General features: G+C 35.6%; 1 protein-coding gene across 2 annotated transcripts in view; it reads left to right on the top strand.

Moving 5' to 3' along the window:
- The window catches only part of DCBLD2 (discoidin, CUB and LCCL domain containing 2), an 89,737-nt gene that overhangs the window by 10,533 nt on the left and 54,452 nt on the right, over positions 1–24,752 (top strand). For both annotated transcript variants that reach the window (XM_011927656.1, XM_011927655.1), the window contains exon 2: positions 9,419–9,646. In XM_011927656.1, coding sequence (XP_011783046.1) covers positions 9,419–9,646 — 228 coding nt within the window. The remainder of the gene's footprint in view (positions 1–9,418; positions 9,647–24,752) is intronic.

Here is a 24,752-nt window from a genome sequence, read left to right as displayed (position 1 = left end):
ACACACACACACACACACACACACACACACACACACACACTGAAGCACTCATTACTTCCCTTTAGACCTCATCATCCCTGGAATGACTCTCTGTGTCTTACTGCCTATATTGTAAACTCTGTAAGGACAGGGGCCTTGCCTGACATTTTTACTGTTGTTCCTAATACCTAATGGCACACTGCCAGGCATGTGGAGGTCGTTCATTGAATGCATAGGACATGTGGAGTTTGAAATGCTGTGGAACTTCTGAGCAAAAGTGCTTAATATGTATATAGATAAGATTGAAGACTTTGGAGTTTCTCCATTTGGTGGTAACTGAAGTCAAGGAGTAGGTGAGATTGCCCACATAGAATACAGAGTGGGGAAAGAACTCTGAAGAACAGCAACATCAACAGCCTGTAGTAACAAGGTTATATACAGTTAAGGTCTCTGCCAGATGCAGTTGGAAGGTTAAAGGAACTCAGACATGGGAGGAGAGATTTAAGAAGGAGGGAGGGGAGATGTGAAGGAAGGGAGAAGGAAGCAAGAGAAGGAAGTGCCAGCAATCCCAGATGCTGTAGAAGGTAACAAAAGGTAAGGATGGAAAATTCTCCATTGGCTTTTGGCAGCTCAGAAACTGGCTGCTTTAGTGAAGAGTTTCACTGGATATGTGGATCTGTGTGTTTCGTAGGGCAGCTGTAACAAAGTACCACAAACTTAGATGACTTAAACTTACTGTCTCACAGTTAGGGAGGCTAGAATTCTGACATTAGGGAATACAGAGGGCCATTCTCTTTCCTAAGACTCTAGGGTAGGATCCTTCCTTATCTCTTTCTAGCTGTTTGGTGATTGCAGCCCTTAGTGTTCTTTGGCTTGTAATGCATCACTCCAGTCTCTGCCTTTGTGGTTACACGTGGTTCTCCCTGCATCTGTGTCTAAAGTTTCCCCCTCTTAGAAAATACCAGTTGTTGGATTAGGGCCTACCCTAAATCCAGAATGACCTCATTTTAACTTGATTACATTTGCAAAATCCAGTTTCCAGATAAGGTCACATTTGCAGGTACCAAAAATTAGGACTTGAACACAATTCAACCCACAACAGTCTTGAACATGAATTGCAGTGCACTGACATTAGAAGACGTCAAGCATAGGCAACTAAAGAAATCTATGTACAAAAAGGAAAAAGTGAGAAAAACGATGGTAGATGGGGGGTGATGAGGGGACACCATGTGGAAGGAGGTTTTTTGTATTTTTAGTTGTTACCCTTAGTGTTTTAAAGTTTGTAAAACTGCAGATCCAAGGCCCCACTGAAGAGCTACAATTACAGGTTATAATTTGCAAAAAGAAAGACAAAATCAATTTCATGCAGATATAAGATGAACACACCAAATATTTTGTTCAACTCATTCATTAATGAGGGAATCAGTAAAATGTTAAAACTGTCCATAGAGCATTTGAGAAGCTAGGTGTTGATAGGCAATGTTAGGATATGATTGCTGCATTAGATGGTCAAAACTGATTAATGGCCAACAAGGCCTTAAACTTTTAGGTTATTTTTTTTCAGCTATACAGAAATTATATTAATCTTTACCAAACAGCAATCTGTAAGTTAACACGTAACAAAGAGTGCAGCCTTTAATCAGCATTAAGTAGCAGGTGGTAATTATTTTGCCCTGTAACTTTGAGTGGCTTTTGCTTTTTATGACATTTAAAGAATGTGCTGCACACTTTTTTTTTTTACCCGGTTTCCAAGTTTCAGATCATCTTTCTGATGTACTTGTTAGAATCAATGGGGGTGTAAATAGGAGCCTGAGAACCTTTAATTAGCCTGTAAATGATTCTGACATTGACTTGACTTTGAGTACCACCAAATAAGAGAAAACTGAGAGACTTTTAGTGCCCATCTGAGGCTGGAACCCATTACTATCTAATGACACTCATCCCCTGGATTTTGTGAGTTTTTTCTCTTTCTATAGCGCTCAACTCTTCGACAAAGAAATTATTTAATGATCTAGGGTGGAGCTTTTGCCAGGCGGATAGATGCTCAAGAAGAATACAGTGGCTAGGAAGCAAAGGTACCAGAAAGAGTGTAGTTAATATATTGGACATGAGGCTCAGACTAGGTAGAGAAAGAAATGAGGACAGGATCAGCTTGACATATGGAGAGAAAAGAGAGAAATCTACTTCACACAAAGTATGCAGTGGGTGCAAGAGAGCTGAGAGGTCAGGAGACTATAACCAGAAGAGTGAGATGTTCAAGTTTTTAAGATTTCAGAGTTGGGAGTAGTTTCCAATAATGGCAAAAATAAAGTCCAGGTTGTGATCCTGAGGGTGAGTTACTAAACTGCAGTAGAGGTTGTTGGGGAGATTAGTGAGCAATACTTTCTCATAAATTTATACTTTCTACAAGACACTAGAAGCTTTAAAGCTGCTATACATTTAAATTTCCTAAAATAATGTGCCATTGTTCTCTTAACTTTAGCCAGATTGTAGCCAAGTGTACTGGGTCAATAAACAATGGGCAAAAGCTGTTCTGGTCTTTTATGACAATAATAGTACTCACAGATATTTATTGAGCACATTGTTATGGCTTAGGACCTTGACACCAGTTGTTTTCATATGGTATGTCGTTTAAATCTTAACCTTGGTAGCTCAAATTGTTAATATTCCCATTTTACCCCTGGCAAAACTGTGATTTAGCAGCAATAAGTAACCTTTTCAAGGTCATAGTGAGTGGTAGATAGGACATTTAAATTCATTGTATGACTCCAGTGTGTTTCACCATTGCATTCTAGGTAGAGTGTGTGCATGGTGGAGTTGAAGAGGATTTATATATAGCTCACATTCCTTCATGTTATTCAGTTTTGTAGATTATCACACATGCAGAGATGAGTTTGAACTTAAAAAAGAATAAAGCTGGGGGCAATGTCTTTTAAAAAAATTGTCACATTGACCCTCTTTGGACTCTGAATGCATGTGCATCTTATGCAGTATTTTAAAAATTAAATAAATGATTTATCAAGCCACAAAAAACCAAGGAGGAAACTTAAATACATTCTACTAAGTGAAAGCAGCCAATCCAAAAAGGCTGCAAACTGTATGATTCCAACTGTAAGATGCTCTGGAAAAGGCAAAACTAGGGAGACCCTGAAAAGATCAGTGGTTACCAGGGTTTTGGGGGAGGTAGAGATGAGCAGGTGGAACATGGGATTTTTAGGGCAGTGAAACGACTCTCTATGATACTATAGTGGTGGGTACATGTCACATATTTGTCCAGACCTGTAGAATGTACACCAGGAGTGAGCCCTAATATGAACTGTGGACTCAGGGTGATAATGATTTGTCAGTGTAGGTTCATCAGTTGTAACAAATGTATCAGTTTAGGCAGGAATGTTAATAATGAAGGAGGCTATGCAAGTGTAGGGGCAAGGGATATATGACAAATATCTGTTCTTTCTATTCAGTTTTATTATGAACTTAAAACTGCTTTAAAAAGTGAGATGTATTTAAAATACTAAATTTATGTTACATATATTTTACCACAATTTGAAAACTGTAGGGTGGAGAAAGATATATCTTGTGAACACTAAAGAAAACTGGAGTCATTGTATTAGTTTCAGACAAAACTTCAGAACAAGAAAATTACCAGGGTTAAAGAGGACATTAAAAAATTAAGTGAAATTAGAGTAGTATTTGAATTATTGAGATTTATAATGATGCACCTTAACCTCACAATTACAAGGTTGATATGGTACTTCTGGTCTAAAAATTCGCAGTACCAAATAATATATTAAAAACTTTATTGTAACAGAATGAAATCAGATGTATTAGTTAACAGTTGCAGCTTGCTCTTAACACTTTTATGTTCCATAAAAGCTCCATGCTTTCTCATTTTAAGATCTCACAGATGTATTACGTGACCGAAGTGACACTTACTTAGAGCAAGTATAGTCAGACTCACCAGTTCACCAAAAGAAAAACCTTGAAAACTCACTGGAAAAGTTTAAACCTTTGCTCTCCATTTTTGGCATATTTGTGCAAGCATATCTTGCGTTTGTATTTGCTGTTAAAGGAAATAATTTTGGAAATCACAATGTTCATATTATTAAAATTCAGTAAAACATATATATATGTATGTATATAAAAGAACGTAATTAATACAATTTATCAGTAGTGATATGGCTCAAATCTGGAGGGGGCTGGAAAGTCATATGGAATCAGCATCACAAGCACATACTTAAACAAAAAACACACTTGATTTGGAGTTTAATTAGAGTAGCCTAAAAAAGCATGCATTCTTTGTTGCAATAATTCATTGTCATTTAAATATGTTGCATTTTCTTCCTATTTTTTTCTAGGGATAAGTAGTTAAAAAAAAAGAAAAAAAGTTTTGTTTTTTCCTGGAATAATATCAAAATTTGTATCTGGCTTAACACATCTGACCTTACACTCTTCAGAGGAAGTGAACACATGTTCTATGAGTAATTCCCTAAATAAATGTGCAGCCAAACAAAGAAGCAGTAAGATCAAATTCCAGTGTTTTTTCTTAGCTGGAATAAAATTAAAATTCAAAAATTAGGCTACCAGGCTTCTACCCTTTTTGATCACTTATAGTCTGGTGGAGACGATGTCGGGGAGGAGGAGGAGAAAGAACCTGTCAGTGATAGTGCTGATGGAGTTTGGAGGAGAAAGTTAGTGAAGTTGGAGTTGGTGCGAATGTATGGATTGGTGCTATGAACATGTTTTTTTCCAGTAGTAGTTATACTCTTTTTGTCAATTCTGTCTTGTGAGAAGGAGTAATAGTAGGTGGTGTAGCCTGCTCACAGATCATTATTTTTCCCAGTGTACAAAGCTACTCAGAATTAATAGCAGTCAGGGATGATTACTATTAGCTCCCTTTCCTCCTAATGTTAAGAGCTCCGACCGAGAAAAAAATATCATTTGAGGCCTATAGACTAATAAAAATAATGTTTTTCTTTAACGTAAAGAAAAATAAAACATTCCATTTACTTTTTTAAAAATTGGAAAGTCGGAACATAAAACTCTTTAGTATAACTGCTGATCTTTGGGGGAAAACCAGTCTCTTATTGAAGAGAACAGCATTATCCTTTGGGCCAAATGGAACCCAGCCAAGAACTAAACCAGATCTTTTTTCTGAGATTTTCTAGCTTTGATTCTAAGTCAGCACTTAACCTCAGCACTATTCACTATTCAGGTTGATCATTCTTTGTTCTGAGGGACTCTCCTGTGCATAATAAGATGTTTTAGCAGCTTTTCTGGCCTCTACCTACTAGATGCCAATAACACCCCTCCCCATCCAGTTGTGACAACCAAAATTGTCTCAAGACACTGCCAAATAGGAGGTAAAATTGCTTCTGTGGGGGTCCTCTTCCCCTCTGCCCTGCAACCCACCTTTTGAGAATCACTGCTCTAAGTGTATTACAGAATTGGTTGATCAAGAATGTTTTCCCAATTTTAGTTCTACTTTTAAATATTTTGTCGTATTTTAAGTATCTTGGTGGAATAAGCTTTACTTGTAAGAATTGTAAAAATAAACTGGAAACGCATTTCTAATTTAGCGGTGAAAATGAGAACGAGGTCTTTCCTTGATTTGCAAATTCAATGTTAAGACCTTTGCATGCCTAGCACAGGAGTTTTCAGATTGCAGTTGGGGACACATTAGGGGGTCATGAAATACTTTAGTGGTTCATGAACGTGCTTGCAAAAATGTATAGGGTCACAATGTAAAAGGTATTTCTTTTGGCATAAACAAAAAACGTGTATGCCTAGCCTTCCCTTTCAGACTGGAATATTCTGAACATATGCTTCATAGCAGTAGGTGCTTAGTGAAGCTGTTTATTCAGTCAGGTTAAACTTGTCAAATATTTTTTGTGATACAAAACATTCAAATGTGTTCGTTGCTGAAGATTGGAGACCTGTTGTTAACTTTAGTTTCTGGTGCATATCATCTTGCTTGCAAGAGGAGGGAGCTCGGAACTCCATCACATAGTTTAGAACATTCTTGGCACGTTACATGTGGACTGTTCCTGCCCTCCCCCTACACAAAGTGATGAAAAAAGACAACTCTGCAATTATTGTCTTCATCAGCATGCACGCAAAAGTCTTGTTTTTCATCAGTTAGTATTTCTTTTGTTAACTTTTGTAGAAATTATCCTTCATGTTGGAAAGGTCAATAAATGTTTTGTGTATTTATTGAGAATCAAACATGAGCATAAGACATCTAAAAATGACTCCTAACACTCTGCTTGTACTTTTTGTAAAAATCATTTTTAAATGACAACCTTGAGTTGAATAATAGCCTACAGGGAATACCTTAAGTGTGACAGTCTGCCACTGCAAAGTCGTAGATTCAGCTGTTGATAGAAAATTCCTGCGTTTCTGAAATTCATCTACACTTTCAATTACCTAAAAAGCTGCCTTTGTTTCTATTTACTAAAAAACATACTTTTATATTTGGAGTTATTTCGTTTATTCGATGGTTATTTTTTGAAGATTGAACCACCTACAGGAAGAGTGTTTTCATCATTTCAGTAGTAAGGACATTTCAGACTAGTTTTATAATGTTAGAAACTCTGTCTTAGGGTGGTAGTTTTTTCCTCTGAGGAAAAATGTTAATGATTGTTTAAGAGTAATTTATCTTACAATTCATTTTCACAGTAGATTTTTTTTATATCCCTGTGTTTTTAATTTAGCTGATATCCAGCAGAGATATTCAAGGTATTTTCATGCCAGTTTCAGGGGAAATTTGTGTTAGGGTTTGTTTTGTTTTGTTTTGTTTTGTTTTTTGTGGACTGTATAACATCCTACATTTTATATTTGCAAGAGACCAGTGGATATATTGCACAAAAATCCACGTTTATTACATTCTGCACTTATATTTTTGTATTACTGAGTTGCTAAGCCTAGTTCTTGTATATGAAATGAAAGCAAGTGTAGAAGATAGCCAAAATTTAATGTTGATTAAAAACTAAGCTTTGTGTGAGAGATAATTGTTTCAAAAGCCAGGTTTCTAGCACTGACCTTTAAAAGTAGACTAAGGATCTACTTGTTGAATATGGATTCAACAATAAAATTTCTTTATCAGCCAAGGATATGATTTTTAAGTATTGTCATAGAATTTAGGTACAAAGTTGTTCCATCATTAAAGTTAGTTTTGAGACTAGTTTGAAATTACTTTTTCATAGATCAATGTACAGTTTCCTTATTCAATTAATAAACATTTATTTAGCATCCACTACTTACTAAATACTATATGAAGTTATTATTCGTAGGCTTTTAAAAGCTTTCATCTTTTCTAGCAGATATTAGCACTGCATTGTTCTTAAAAATAATCAACATAGTAGAAAGTTCTGTTACAGCCCTCTGTGTCCGTATTGAGTTTGGAACTCAGCAGTGTCACTTTTAACATAGTTTTTGTGTAAGTGCTGTACTATTCCGAAAGGTGATTATAAATAACTCTTTTGAAGGACAAAATGCTATTATTTTAAAAGGATATATTCATCCTCTTACTAGAAAGAGATTTATTTGAATCTCATTGTTACGGAATGCTGAACAGTACAATCAGAGCAGCTGCTGAAACTCCTAAATGAACATTAATTTTTTCTTCTGGGTACTCAGTGAAAACAAAATACAAACTTTATGATAAAGAATGCAAATATTTCATTTTTACAAACATGTTGTTATCTAAGTTTCTGTATTTAGCTGCTGAATAAATTTCTGGAGCAAATAGTGCTGCTGCCAAGATATAAAGGTCATTTTTTTCTAATCTTTAATTTTACTTCTCCTTATTCTGTAGGGAAAAAAAATAAGGTGTGGGAGAGGGACTACTAAAAAGTTAAATTTCAGTAAATATAGGATTAAACTTCATTATATATTGCTTTAATAATTTCAAGAAGGAGTGCCTTGTAGTCTGTTATCCAGCCAATAATCTACATAATCTTTAGTACATAGTGTTTTTTAGAAGTCATTCAGCTTCTCACGTTTATGCAGCCAACAGACATGTGAAAAAAATGCTCATCATCACTGGTCATTAGAGAAATGCAAATCAAAACCATAATGAGATACCATCTTATGCCAGTTAGAATGGTGATCATTAAAAAGTCAGGAAACAGATGCTGGAGAGGATGTGGAGAAATAGGAATGCCATTACACTGTTGGTGGGAGTGTAAATTAGTTCAACCATTGTGGAAGACAGTGTGGCAATTCCTCAAGGATCTAGAACTAGAAATACCATTTGACCCTCCAATCCCATTACTGGGCATATACCCAAAGGATAATGAATCATGCTACTAGAAAGAAATATGCACATGTATGTTTATTGCAGCACTATTCACAATAGCAAAGACTTGGAACTAACCCAAGTGTTCTTCAGTAATAGACTGGATAAAGAAAATGTGGCACATATACACCATGGAATACTATGCAGCCATAAAAAAGGATGAGTTCATGTCCTTTGCAGGGACATGGATGAAGCTGGAAACCATCGTTTTCAGCAAACTTTCACAAGGACAGAAAACCAAACACTGCATGTTCTCACTCATAAGTGGGAGTTGAACAGTGAGAACACATGTACACAGAGAGGGGAACATCACACACTGGGGCCTGTCGGGATAGGGGGCTGAGGAAGGGATAGCCTTAGGAGAAATATCTAATGTAGATGACAGATTGATGGGTGCAGCAAACCAACATGGCACATGTATACCTATGTAACCTGCATATAGTGCACGTGTACCCCAGAACTTGTATAATTTTTTAAAAGTAAAGAAAAAGAGAGATATCATTCAGCTTCTCACAGATATTTTAGTTCATGATTTGTAAATAGATGAAGCTGATCACCTATTTTTATATTTTACATTCACTTTTTGAACAATTACTCTTAAGTTCTTTTGAAGATTGGATTTGTTATAACATGTATATGTATATTTAGTAACTAATTTATCTTTACTTTTATTTGTTCAGAATTGAAATCTCCTTGAACTTATAAATTATATAGGTAACCATTGATTATTTTGACCTAACTTGGCTTCTCTTGGCTCCTGTGAATAGATATACTAAGAACAATGTTAAGTCTTGTAATTTGTTAAAGGATACAAAGTTACAGCTAGATAGGAGGAATCTACCACTGCAGGGTATCTATAGTTAACAAAATTATGTAGTTTCAGGTAACACAAATGATAAATGTTTGAGATGATGCATTTGCTAATTGCCTTGATCTGATCACTATACATTGTATGTATCAGAACATCACTATGAACCCCATGAGTATGTACATTTGTCCATTAAAAAAATTAAATAGAAAGTATGGGTGGTATAAAATATTTGATGTCATACGTATTTTTAAATCTTCACAAAAAATCACTATAGAGGAAGTAAAATATGTGAGAATAATTTATCATTCTTTTCACTTTTCTTTTTAAAGGTGATGGATGTGGACACACTGTACTAGGCCCTGAGAGTGGAACCCTTACATCCATAAACTACCCACAGACCTATCCCAACAGCACTGTTTGTGAATGGGAGATCCGTGTAAAGATGGGAGAGAGAGTTCGCATCAAATTTGGTGACTTTGACATTGAAGATTCTGATTCTTGTCACTTTAATTACTTGAGAATTTATAATGGAATTGGAGTCAGCAGAACTGAAATAGGTAGGACATTTTTTTGTAAATGTACCTGTAAATACATCATTGTCTCAATGATGTATTTTTTTGATATTAACATGAAATAACCATGCTGCATAAAGTGCTATGTGGGAAATTATTGAATATGTGTAAAAATCTCGAATTTGAGTTTTTTGGGAAGAGAAGATTCTTGTCTATTTATTTTCCTAATAAACGCATATTGGTACCCTTGCCCGAGATGCCACTGTACTGCTAAGGAGGAGGAAGTTAATTCTCTCTTTTTTTTTTTTTTTTTTTTTGATACGAAGTCTCGTTCTTGTTGCCCAGGCTAGAGAGCAGTGGCGCGATTTTGGCTCACTGCAACCTCTACCTCCTGGGTTCAAGTGAGCCTCCTGCCTCAGCCTCCTGAATAGCTGATTACAGGTGCCTGCTACCATACCCAGCTAATGTTTTTTGGATTTTTAGTAGAGATGGGGTTTCACCATGGTGGCCAGGCTGTTGGCCAGGCTGGTCTCGAACTCCTGACCTCAGATGATCCACCCACCTCAGCCTCCCAAAGTGCTGGGATTACAGGCGTAAGCTACTGAGCCTGGCCAGTTATCTCATTTTTTTTTTAATGTTTTCATCTCATAATTTTATTTGCAGTTGAAGAATACATGTATAATTCATGCTTAGGGGACAGTACAGCATGGTGATTATAAGCAAGGGTTTTGGATCCAGACTTCCTGAGATGAAAGCATAACTGTCATCAGCTTGCTGTGTGACTTTGGCCAGATTACCTGACCTCTCCCTTTTTTATCTTGTGAAAACCACAGGGAATGAACTAGTATGTGTAATGTGCTTAGAAAAGGGAACAGCACCTAAGACATAATATATGCTGAGTAAATGGTAGTTGCCATTGTTGTTCTTGATTAAGAGCAGTGGTTCTCAATTATAGCTGCATATTAGAGCCACCTAAGTAGTAAACAATACCTTAAACCCACTTACCATCCTAGACCAGTTGAATCAGAATTGATCAGGTGGAACCCGGGCCTCAGTATCTTAAACGCTTCCTGGGAAAATCTCTTGCAGTCAAGGTTAAAAACCTTTAATTTAGGCATCAGTACATTTCTTAAGCAAGAAAGGTGGAAAAATTTGTAAGGCTTTTTAGGTGAACTAACATTATAAAATTAAGAATTCTCTGTGAGTTTATTTAGAAACATTTTTTGGTTCCAGTGTGTAAAATATCCTTCAGAATTATAATAGGAATCCAGTATACTGTTCTTTAAATACCGTACTGTGTTCATCTTCTGGCCTCCTCTCCACCTCTGGTGAAGTCTTTCATTTCTTCTTTACTTTTTGGCCTCTTACCTACCAGAGGAAAAATTCCTGCCCTGTCTCCCAGGCTGCTGATTGATAAACTTTGGTGCTTCTCAGTCAGCTCTTGATTAACCTGGTGGTTTGAGCACCACGTGCATATTGCATGAATATATGGTATTGAACAAAGTTTTAGGAACACAAATCGCCTGAGGATGTAGAAAAACTTACTGTAACATTAACACTAATAGAAGATAACTGGATAGTAAATGTCTCCAGCAGATGCAGTAGAGAGCACACAGTACCACCTGGGCATTCTTTAAACAACAGTGAGAAAAAGTGAACCACCGTTTGGTCACCCCTCTAACACTTTACAGGAAATAAGGGAGATAGAGAAATACATTCTACTGACTGTAAGTTCTAAATTAAGGAAATGTGAAATTCTGTAGAACAAACGACCTAGTTTCTTCAACATATAAATAGCATTTAAAAAAATAGGAGGAGGGGGAAGGGAACTGTTCTACATTGCGACATATCTTCCTAAAGTATTATGTAGACTTTGCTTGGATCTTGATTCAAGCTAAACACTGAAAGAAAATATTTTTAAGATTATCATAGAAATTTGAAGCATTGGGCATTCAGTGATAGTAAAGAATTACTGTTTTAGATGTAATAATGTTAAAATTATTTTTAAGTTCTAATTTGTTACAGATATTCTGAAGTTCAAATGTCTAGGATTTATGTTTAAGTATATGAGAAATAGGGAGAAGGATAGGAGAAACAAGGGGGCCTTGGTGAAGCTGAGTAATGGGCAGATGGGAATTGTTACACCTTCTTCTTTCTACCTTTGTGTAATTTTGAAAATTCCAATAAAGAACAGTGGTTTTGTTAAAATAAGGCAAGAGAATTACATATTTAGACAATACATAGTGGCGCTGTTGCTAGAGAGGAGGAGTGGCACGGGGAAGATTCTGAGCACAGGTTTTAAATGGCTCGCTAAGTTCTCAAAGCTCCAGGAGTTACTTGCTAAGAGTCCTTTTTCTTTTTTTTTTTTTTTTTGAAGCGGAGTCTCGCTCTGTCGCCCGGTGTGGAGTGCAGTGGCCGGATCTCAGCTCACTGCAAGCTCCGCCTCCCGGGTTTATGCCATTCTCCTGCCTCAGCCTCCCGAGTAGCTGGGACTACAGGCGCCCGCCACCTCGCCCGGCTAGTTTTTTTTTTGTATTTTTAGTAGAGACGGGGTTTCACCGTGTTAGTCAGGATGGTCTCGATCTCCTGACCTCGTGATCCGCCCGTCTCGGCCTCCCAAAGTGCTGGGATTACAGGCTTGAGCCACCGCGCCCGGCCTAAGAGTCCTTTTTCTACAAAGTGTTGAACCTGCCCAGACTTTACATAGTCACTTTCTGTACAGTCTGAAGATTAAAAGAAGTAATACTTTGCAGTGTTTGGTGTGTAGTAGGTATTTAATAAATCTCCACTTATCCTTATTCCCATTGCTTTTTCCTATTCTCCTCATGAGTGAATGGAAAGCTGCAGAAAGGTCAAGGGGCCTGAGTGATGATGGTCCCTGTTGGGCTTCAGTTTGTACCCACCCCTTCCCCCATCACATCTACTATATACCCACTGGTCCTCCATTTGGTAGCAGCCTATGGTTAGTGGTAGAAAAGTTTCTTAACATATTGCAGAGAAATAAAGATAATTCAAGAATAGCCATTTAACATTCTGGTTAAGATAGGTCTGCAAACAATTACAGGATAGAAACAAACACATTGTAGGCATCAAGATTTCAGTGATAATGACACTGAATCTTTTTTTTTTTTTTTCCTATATCATGTTTTCTCAGTGCCCCTTTAGAAAACAAGTATTAAAGGAGAAGAGAGTTCGTTGGTCTCTGTGTTTCTGATGTTTACATTTGAAGTATATGGGCTAATTATTTTGTGGGATGTTTGTCTGATGCTTCCTCATGATAAGATTCCAGTGACAGACTTTTTGCAAGAATACCACAGAAGCGATGTTCTCAGTGTATCATATCATGGCACATGAGATTGATTCGTCCCATTTCTGGTGCTGTTAACTTTGATACTTTGGCTAAGGTGATGTCTCCCAATTTTCTACACTGTAGCTATGCTGCTCTTCAAAACCAATACTTGTCTGATTGGGAGATTCTTTGAAATGATGGAAATATCCTGTTACTCATCAAACTTACACCCACTAGATTTGGGATATATTAATCTTGTATGAATCAATTATTTTCTAATTTCATTATTCCATCTATATTTATTACAGTTTTTTTTTCCTACTGAAAACAGGATCTTTCCCTTCTCTCCCATTTGTTTATCTCAGTGTGAAGTCAGTGGATTCCTATGTTAGGCCATCACTCATCACCTTTTCCTGTCATTATTTTGGTGCTCAGATTTTCCCAAATCTCCAGTGGGAGCCTCTTCATGCTAGCTCCTGTGTCCTTTGGTAATGTCTTTATCATTCTTTGAGTACTTCTTTATATTCTGGCATGGGATATTCTAGATTTATCTTGTGCTTGCCCTAACTCCAGCCTGGTTCTTTTTAGTGGAGAATGGTATTAGAAATCAATGTCTGGTTGCTAGGTTTAGACCAATGAGCTACGATATGCCCTATCAACAGACAGATTTAGTAAATAGACATTTGTGTATACATATGTATATACATGTACCTGTGTTATATCTTTTTATATTTATCTGTCTGTATTAAAGAGTATGAGTTTATGCTGATACCTTTAGTACTAATGCAACATTATAGGGTTCATTCTGTCCTTTTCCTATCTCTCTTTCTAACTCACTTCTCTGACAGTGAGAAATCTTGCTCCCATTACCTCTATTTACTTACTTGTTCAGTGCTATAACCAGAAAATAGTTTTAGAATTGCTAACCCATGACTAGAACTGAAAGAAGCCTGCTACCTAGAATTCGTACCTGAGGACTTACAGTCTAAATACATTAAAAAATTCTTTGGGCTGGTTCTTACTCCATCACCACCTGCCCTTCAATGTGGTTATGTTACTCATTTGAAATATGGTTTGGTTTATTTCTTTCTGTTTCTTTCTGTTCATCTTCCATTATAGGTTTTTTTTTCTTTGTCCTTGTTGGTTTTTGTTCTCTTTTGTTAAATATGTTAAACATTAACATGATTCTCAGAGTTAAAACTGTACAAAAGGATAGATAAGTGACATTCCTCCTCTTTACAGTGCATTTCTTCTATCCTTTTAACCCCATCTCCACCCACTCCCTATAGCTAACCAATTGCATTAGTCTTTATCTTTTCTGTACTCTTTTATACAAATGACATTTATATTTTCTGTCTTCTCCTTTCTTACACAAAATTTAACATTCTTTCAATGTTCTTTTGTACTTTGCTTTCCCCCCACTTATCAGTGTTTTCTAGAAATCACTGTGCATCACTTTGTAGAGATAGTCCTCATTCTTTTTACAGCAGTATAGGACTCCATGTGAATGTATCATAGTTTATTTAATCACTCTTTTATGAATTATTCTATCGGTTGCTTTCAATATTTTACAGTTATAAACTATTTTTGTATTCTTTGAGGTGTCTTTGGTGTAGATTCCTGAAGTGCAGTTGCTGAGTCAAAAGGTAAATTATACACTTTGTTAGACATTGCCAAATTGGAAGTTATACCAGTTTGCATTTCCATAGCATAAAAATGCTTGTTTTCCACAGCCTTCCCAACAAAGTGAGTTGTCATGTCTTTTAAGTTTTGCCAATTGATAATGATAAATAGTACTCAGTATAGTTGTAATTTGCATTTCTCTTACTATGAGTGAAGTTGAACTGTTTTTTTCTGTATGTTGACGGCCCTTTTTTTTCTCCTTTTTTTACTTTTTAGCTCTTTCTGTCTTTTGCCCATTTTTCTATCAAGTTTTTTTTTTTATTTTTAAAGACAGGGCTTTCTGTATTGCCCAGGCTGGCCTCGAACCCTAGGCTCAAGCAATTCGCTCACGTCAGCCCCCTGAGTAGCTGGGACAGCAGGCACACACATTTGCCCATCTGTCAAGTTTTCTCGGTCTTTGTTTCTCTCAGGTTTTAGGAGTTCTCATTATCTTTTAGGGATGTTAGTCTACAAACATAATAGTGGTATATGCTACAAATAATTTCTCCTAATTTGCCAGTTGTCTTTTGACTTTGTTTATGGTACTTTTTTTCAACCATGCAAACTTTTAAATGTATTAATAGTTAGATTCTTTAGTCTTTTTTAAAATTGCATCTAGATTCTAAGTCATAGTTAGAAAGTCTCTTCCTGTATCCCAACTAAAGATAAATTTACCCATTTTTTAGTAGTGGGATTATATTATTTCATTTTTTATATTTAGATCCCTGGTACATCGGGGTTTTTTTCTTTTGTACGGCATGAGGTGTAGATCTCATTGTGTTTTCCATATGACTAACCACTTGTCCCATCACCGTTCATTTAAAAGTTTATCTTTGTCCCAGTGGTTTGAAATACTGCCTTTATCATATACTGCAGTTCTCTATGTGCTTGGGTCTATTTCTGGACTTTGGGTTGCACTCCACAGATATATCTATCCACATACCAGAATGTGACTGTTTTGTAAAGGCTTTCAGAGGCTTTATAGTGTGTATTAATGCCTGATAGGGCTTAGCCTCCTTTCAGAAATGTTCATTTTTAGTGTTTTCCTAGCTCTTCTTGCCTATTCATTTATCCATGTGAAATTTAGTATCAGCTTATGTAACTCCATAAAAAAGCTCGTTGGTGTTTTTATTGAGATTGTGCTATTTATAAATTAACTTTATGATGTTGTTATCATGTTCAAGACCAAGAGCTCTTTTTTTTTCTCCTTTCTTCACATCTACTTTTGTTGTCTTTAAGGATTGTTTTAAACTTTTTCTCATGTAGGGTTGACACATTTTTTTGTTAAACTTAATCCTTAACGTTTTGTCTTCTTTGTTGCAATGGAGATGGAGGTGTTTTTGTTTTGCTATTATGTCGTGTAATGGGTTCCTAATTATGTGAAGACTGTATTTCTATATGTTGATTTTTTTCTGCTATTTTACTGAGTTTTTAAAATTATTTCAGTTAGTTTTATCATTCACTTTCTAGGGATTTTCAGATATACAATCACATCTGCAAATAGAGATAGTTTTACTTCTTTTTTTCCAATTCTTATGCCTATGGTTGATTCTTTTATCTAATTGTACTGGCTAATACCTCCAGTCCAGGACTATGTTAAATAGTAGTGGAGATAGCGAGCATCCTTTCCAGGTTCCTTAGCTTAGTGGAAATTTAAAGTGTCGGAGCTCAGGTTGCCATAACAAAATCTGTAGACCGAGTGGCTTAAAAAACAGCAATTTACTTTCTCAGACTTCTGGAGGCTAGAAGTCCCACATCAAGATGCCAAGCAATTCAGTTTCTGGCAAGGGCTGTCTTCCTGACTTGTGGATGGCCACCTTCTTCCTGTGTCCTCACATGATGGGGTTGGAGGGATGAGGAGAGAGAAACAGCAGGTTCTCTCATGTCTCTTTTTATAAGGACACTAATCCTGTGGATCAGTGCCCCACCTTAGGAAAATTAAAACCATTTAATTTTAATTACCTCCCCAAAGAGCCTACTTCCAACTATAGTCATATTAAGAGTTGGGACTTTAACAGCAATTAATTTTGGGGGCGTACCAGTATCTGGTCTGTAATAGGAAGTATCCACTGATTTCTGTTAAGTGTTGTTATCAAGAAAGAATATTGAATTTTGTTGAAAAGCTTTCTTAGCATCTATGGAGGTAATGATACGGTTTTTCTATCTAAATCTATTAGTATGGTGTATTATATTAATGGGTTACCTAATATTGAACCAGCTGTGCATTGTTGGAATAAATATCTCTTGGTTATGGTGTGGCATTCTTTTAATGTGGCATTGGATTATGTTTCCTAATATTTTGTTAGTATTTTTGCATAAATATTGATAAGTGATATTAATTTGTAATTTACTTTGCATTTTCTTTATCAGGCTTAGGTATTGATATTATACATATAAGTAAAAAGAAATATGAAGTTTTCCTTTTTACTTCTCTGGAAAAATTTACAGAGAATATGAACAATCTAGTATTTGAAGGTTTCACTCTGTGAAACTATCTTAGCCTCGTGAGTTTTTGGTAGGATGCTTCCTTAATGATGATCTCTGTTTCTTCTCAGGAAATTGGTCTGTTTGAGCTTTCTACCTCTAATAGGTCCAATTGTAATAAGCTATACTTGCCTGGTAATTACCCATTCACCTAGGTGATCTAATACACTTGTCGTGATGTCTGTAAAATAGAATCTTACATTTATTAAAATGGTTATTTCAGTGTTTTTCCAATAGTTGTTTCCCTCCTGTCATTTCTTGTTTTACATATTTATGCTTCCCACCCTCTTTTTTCATTAAATTAGCTAGGGTCATGCCTATTGTGTTAAATTTTTCCAAAAAATTCATTTTGATTTATTAGAGCTATTTTTCTGTTGTCTACATTATTATCTCTTATTTTCATGATTTTAAAATTTTGGGTTTTTTTTTTACTTTATTAACTACTAGTTTTAGCTAGCAATTTAATTCACTTTTTCTTTCATTTTTATTGATAAAAATATCTAAGCCTATGAATTTTACTTTGATCACATCCTTAAGAATGGTATCACTGATTAATATTGGTCAATTACATCATTTATTAGGAATTTTGTAATTTTGGTTTGTTTTTCTTTTACCCAATAATTGTTTAATAGGTTTATTTCTAGTTGGAAGGACCTTTCTTTGTTATTGCTAATAATGTATAATTTTATTGCATTAGAGTCAGAGAACATTGTAAAATTTCTACTTTATGGAACTTTCTAATGACTTCTTTCTAAGCTAATGTATGACCAGTTTTTTTGTGAATATTCTATATATACTTGAGAAAGTTTACTCTCTACTGTAAAAAGTTTGATGTGCATTTAAAGTATCTGTCTTTATTTTGCTGTTTTGGTCTTCTATATTCTTTTTTTTTGAGACGGAGTCTCGCTCTGTCACGCAGGCTGGAGTGCAGTGGCTGGATCTCAGCTCACTGCAAGCTCCGCCTCTGGGGTTCCCGCCATTCTCCTGCCTCAGCCTCCGTAGTAGCTGGCACCACAGGCGCCCGCCACCTCGCCCGGCTAGATTTTTGTATTTTTTAGTAGAGACAGGGTTTCACCGTGTTAGCCAGGATGGTCTCGATCTCCTGACCTCGTGATCCGCCCGTCTCGGCCTCCCAAAGTGCTGGGATTACAGGCTTGAGCCATCGCGCCCAGCCGGTCTTCTATATTCTTATTTTATCTACTTGATCTCCTATTTGGCGTGGTTCTTTCTCTTTCTTTGCTGTGTCTCCTGGAGGTTTTGCTTTTATAAAGTTGCTGTGTTGTGTTGACTAGATATTCATAATTCTAATATCTCCATTTTAAATTATGACTTCTCACATTTAAAGGTTTCCTACCCATCATATAGTACTTTTTAGTTTGAATTCTTTGTTTGGCACCAGTATCACACACATATCCTATTTATTCCTTACTGTTTTCATTATCCTACTGTGTCTGTCTGTGCCCATCACTTTATTTTTAGCCTTTCTGAATCACTTTGTTTTGGGTGTGTTTCTTGTATATTGCATATTTTTGGGTCTTCATGAGCCAAATTGCAAATATTTTTTAATGTCTAAGTTAAATCCATTTTCATTTATTTATAACTGATACATTTTAACTCTTCCATATCTTTTAAAGTTATGTGTATTATATTTTTTGGGTTTATTTTTCTACGTTGTTTTCTATCCTTCTGGGTTTTTTTAAGTGTCTTTTCGTGTTTGGTAAGGTTTATAGTTTTGTTCTAGGTGCTGCTTTTCAATTTATACTTTTTAAAATGCCTGTGGTCCCTATTGTCTTAATCATTTTACTATCCAATTTGTACATTTTTAATGGTATTCTTTATTTTCTATCTATTGCCATATAACATTCAATGAACTAGACTCCTTTCCACTTCCTTCTGTACCCAGTTTCCTCTGATTTATTCTGTTTAGTGTGGCTACAACAGAATAACTGAAGCTGGATGTTTTATAAAGAAAGCAGGTTTATTTGGCTCATAATTCTGGTGACTGGAAAGTACAAGAGTAGACAGCTCATTATATAAAGGTTTTGTGCTGCTTCAACTCATGGAGGAAACTGGAAGGGGAAGGGGCTTGTGCAGAGAGAGGGGACTGAGGAGGCCGACTCGCTTTATAACAACCCACTGTCATGGTAACTAATCCAGTCCTGTTCGAGTTAGAACTGATTCCCATGAGATGGCATTAATCAGTTTATGAGACATCTGGCCCCATGACCCTAACAACTCCCATTAGTCCCCACTTTCCAATATTGTCATGCTGGCAGTTAAACTTCAACATGAAGACTACACTTTCAGAGATCATTTATGTAGTTTATTATTAGAAAGTTTCTCTGAATGTGTAGAACACTGGAAAAGATGATCTAAGACTACCGTGAATACGTCTGTGCACACAACTAGAAAGTCTAGAGGAAATGGATAAATTCCTAGAAACACACAACCCCACAAGTTTGAATCAGGAAGAAACAGAAATCCTGAATGGACCAAGTAATAAGTAGTGAGGTTGAATCAGTAATAAAAAATCTCCCAACAACAACAACAAATGTCCAGGACCATATGAATTCACAGCTGAATTTTACCAGACATTCAAAGAACTGATACCAATTCTACTGAAACTATTCCAAAAGATGGAGAAAGAGGGAATCCTCCCTCCCTAATTCTTTCTGTGAAACCAGTATCACCCTGATACCAAAGCCAGGAAAAGACACAACAAACAAGGAAAACTGCAGACCAATATTCCTAATGAACATAGGTGCAAAAATCCTCAACAAAATTCTAGCAAACTAGATTCAGCAGTATATCAACAAGATAATTCAGCATCAAGTGGGTTTCATACCAGGAATGCAAGGATGGTTCAACATATGCAAATCAATAAATGTGATTCACCACATAAATATAATTAAAACAAAAAAAATTTCAATAGATGAAGAAAAAGCATTTGATAAAATTCAGTATCCCTTCATGATAAAAGTTCTCAACAAACTAGGCACAGAAAGAACATACCTTAAAATAATGAAAGCCACATATGACAGACTCACAGCTAACACACTGAATGGGGAAAAACTGAAAGCATTCTTCCTAAGAACTGAAACAGAGAAGAATGCCTACTTCTACCACTTTTATTCAACGTAGTACTAGAAGTTCTACCTAGAACAATCAGGAGGCAAGAGAAAGAAATAAAGGGCATCTAAGTTAGAAAAGAGAAATCAAACTATCTCTGTTTGCTGATGATGTGATCTTACACCTTGAAAATTGTAAAGACTCCTCCGAAATCTCCTAGATGGGATAAATGAATCAGTAAAGTGTCAGGTTACAAAATCGCCATATACACATCAGTACTACTGCTATATACCAGTAATGTACCAAACTGAGAATCAAATCAAGAACTCAGTCCCATTTACAATTGCTGCAAAAAAAGAAAGAAAGAAAAAAAAAAAAACCCTAGGAATATACTTAACCAAAGAGGTGAAAGATCTCTACACATAGAACTGCAAAACACTGATGAAAGAAATCATAGATGATACAAATAGGAAAACCTCCTATGCTCATGAATTGAAAGAATCAGTATTGTGAAAATGACCATACTGCCCAAAACAATCTACACATTCAATACAGTTCCTACCAATATACCACCAATGCCTTTTTTCTTTCTTTCTTTCTTTTAGAGAGAATTTTACTCTTTCACCCAGTCTGGAGTGCAGTTGTGCAATCTTGGCTCACTTCAACCTCAGCCTCCTGCTTTAGCCTCCCAAGCAGCTGGAATTACAGGAGTGTGCCATCATATCCTGCCAAAAACACCATTTTTCTCAGAATTAGAAAAGAAAATCCTAAATTCAAATAAACCAAAAATGCTGAATAGCAGAAGCAGTCCTGAGCAAACAAAAGAACTCTGGGGGTATCACTTCAACTGTCTTTAAATTATACTGCAAGGCTACAGTAATCAACACAGAATGATAACTGGTATAAAAATAGACACATGTACCGATGAAACAGAATAGAGAACCCAGCTATAAAGTCAAATACCTACAACCAACTGATCTTTGACAGAGCAGACTGAAACATAAAATGGGGGAAAGGACACCATATTCATTCGGTGGTGCTGGAAAATTAGATAGCCATACACAGAAGAATGAAACTGGATCCCTATCTCTCACTGTCTACAAAAATTTACTCAAGATGGAGTAAAGACTTAACCCTTTCCCCATTTGCTCTGAGAATACTCACCAGTGGCACTTGCGGCTGCATCATTTACCCCAAAGTAAATTTTCCACAAAATAGCACCCTATTATTATTATTTTTGCATTGCTCTGGTATATCAACTTTGGAAACAAAGACATTATCCTATTATAGTACTCCGTTTTTAGTAGTGGTATTTTCACTTACAAAATATAATCTCAATCACTGAAAATGTCAAATCCTAGAAAACAGCATCCCTACACATGATGTTAATATTGTTCTTGAAAAGTCGTTGGTCAAAGATTCATTTGATTAATTCAGTTTTTCTGAAATAGACGATTCTGATGATTCAGACAATTCTGATGTTAGTTCTGTTTAGAAATAACTCCAAAAACAGTTTTTATATTTTATTTTCACATTGACTATCAGTCAGATTTGCTTCAGCCTCAAAGAGCATGTTTATGTAAAATTAAATGAGCACCGGCAGCAAGCCGCACCTTTGTTTTGAAAACAGGAAAAGGGTCAAATGTAAGACCTGAAACCATAACAATTTTAGAAGAAACCCTAGGAAAAGTTGTGAATATTGGCATAGGCAGAGAATTTATGAGTAAGAGACAGAGCAAATGCAACAAAAATAAATAAAGGGGACTCCAGTAAACTAAAAAGCTTTGTACAGCAAAAGAGATAATCAGCATTGTAAACAGAGAGTACATAGAGAACCTACAGAACGGGAGAAAATATTTCTAAACTATACATCTGACAAAGAGCGAATGTCCATAATCTACAAGGAACTCAAATCAGCAAGAAAATAAATAATTCCATTAAAAAGTAGAAAAACAACATGAACATACATTTCTCAAAAGAAGATACATAAAAGACTAACATATGAAAAATGCTCAATATCAGTAGTCATCACAGAAATGCAAATTAAAACTGCAACAAGATACCAATTTGCCCTAGTCAGAATGGCCATTAAGAAGTCAAGAAACTTCTTTTGTTGTTGTGTGCAGACAGGGAACATTTATACACTGTTGGCGAGAATGTAAATTAGTTCAACCTCTCTGGAAAACACTATGGAAATTTATCAAAGAACTAAAAGTTAGATCTACCATTCAGTTTAGCAGTCTCACTACTGATACCTGCCCAAAGGAAAATATGTCATTATATGAAAAAGATACCTGCACTAGTATGTTTATCACAGTAGAATTCACGATGGAGAAGATACGGAATCAACCTAAGAGTCCATCAAACCAATGAGTGGATAAAGAAAATGTTATATATATATATATATATGATGCACACACACACACAGTGGAATACTACTCAGCCTTTAAAAAGAATATATATATATGATGCACACATACACGGTAGAATACTACTCAGCCTTTAAAAAGAATATATATGTATATATGATGTACACATACACAGTGGAATACCACTCAGCCTTTAAAAGAATATATATATATATTTATATATGATGTACACATATACACACACAGTGGAATACTACTCAGCCTTTAAAAAGAATATATATATATTTATATGATGTACACATACACATACAGTGGAATACTACTCAGCCTTTAAAAAGAATGAAATAATGTCTTTGCAGCACCTTGGATAGAACTGAGGGTCATTATCCTAAGTAAAGTAACCCAGGAACAGAAAACCAAGTACTACACGTTCTCACTTATAAGGGGGGACTAACCTTCTGGATAAATGACAGCATACAGAATGCTGTAATGGACATTGGAGACTCAGAAAGGGGAAAGGTGGTAAGGGATTAAAAAATCACCTGTTAGGTACAATGTACACTATTTGGGTGATGGGTACACTAAATGCCCAGATTTCATCACTATAAAATTTATCTGTGTAACCAAAACTACTTGTACCCCTAAAGCTATTGAAAAATTTTAAAAATAATATAAATAAATGTCAACATGAGATTTGATGGGGACAAACCACGTCCAAATCATAGCACTCTCAGAATATACATTCATAACACACAGCATGTATCATATCTTCTTATTCTTCAACCCCATCTCTAACTGTTCTAGATCTATAATTAAATATAAGAAATGATCACTGTCAGTCTTTTTCCTCAAGTCCAACCACTAGTCTGTTGTTGGGATGAAGTTCATCTTTGAATAACTTGATTCCTTAAGAAGGGCTTATGGTGCATATTGTGCGTGTTGAAAACTGCTTACTTTGTAAATTTTTTATGGCCTTTAGGCCTGAAGGGGCTGCTTGATAATATCTAAATCTTGGATTGAAATGTTACTTCTTTGGAGTTAAAAAAAAAAAATGCTTTTCCATGATTCCCTTACTTCATATTGTTTTTTGAGAAGTCTGATGGCAATTGAAGTCTCTTGCCATTATAAGGCATTTGGTTTGTACGGTGACCATGAGGATTTTTTTCTTTACCTTTAAAGTCTATTAGTTTTCTAAGGATATGTTTTGAAGTTGACTATTACAGGTTAGTTTTCACTGGTATCCAGTGGACTCTTTCAGTATGTAAATTCAGGTCTTTCTTTATTTCTAGAAAATTTTCTTGGATTATAGTTTTAATACTTCCTATTTAATGATTTTTTAAATGACATGAAAATTGTATGTATTTATGATGTACATTGTTTTGATACGTGTATACATTGTAGAATGGATCAATCAGACTAATAAATGCATTACCTCACGTACTTAACGTTTTTGTGGTGAGAACACTTAAAAATCTCTTAGCAATTTTTAAGTAAATACACTGTTATACAGTGGCTCTTTTTAATTTATCACTCCGGTATAACTGAAGTATTTGTGTCCCTTGACCAACATCTCTCCAACTCATCCTTCGAACTCCCCCTTCAATCTGTTCTACTCTCTGCTTCTGTGAGTTTGTCTTTTTTAGATTCTACATGTGAGTGAGATCATGTAGTATTTGTCTTTCTATGCCTTGCTTATTTCACTTAACATCATGTCCTCCAGTTTCATCCATGTTGTTGCAAATGGCAGGGTTTCTTTCGTTTTTTTAGTATAGGCTGAATAGTACTTTGCTGTGTTCATATACCACATTTCCTTTATCCATTTATCTACTGATGGACATTTAAATTGATTCCATATCTTAGCTATTGTGAATAATGCAGCCGTGAACATGGGATTGTAGATATCTTTTCAACATATTGATTTCATTTTCTTTGGATATGTATACCCAGTAGTAGAATTACTGGATCATTTGGTAGTTCTATTTTTAATTTTTTTGAGGAACTTTCATCCTGGTTTTCATGAACAGCTATACTAATTTAGATTCCCACCAATAGTGTAGAAGGGTACCGTTTTCTCCACATTCTTGTCAACACTTATCTTTGTATTTTTGATAATAGCCATTCTAGCAAGTGTGAGGTGATATCTCATTGTGGTTTTATTTTCATTTCCTTGATGTTTAATGGTGCAGAATATTTTTTTCATATATCTGTTGGCTATTTGTATAATAGAGGAGGGGATTGTTTTCATAAACTTTTTCTGAAAAGTACCTACTTAGGTCTT

This window comes from Colobus angolensis, unplaced genomic scaffold (assembly GCF_000951035.1).
Source record: "Colobus angolensis palliatus isolate OR3802 unplaced genomic scaffold, Cang.pa_1.0 Scaffold73, whole genome shotgun sequence".
Classification (NCBI taxonomy): Eukaryota; Metazoa; Chordata; class Mammalia; order Primates; family Cercopithecidae; genus Colobus; species Colobus angolensis.
This window is presented reverse-complemented; position numbering and strand designations above follow the sequence as displayed.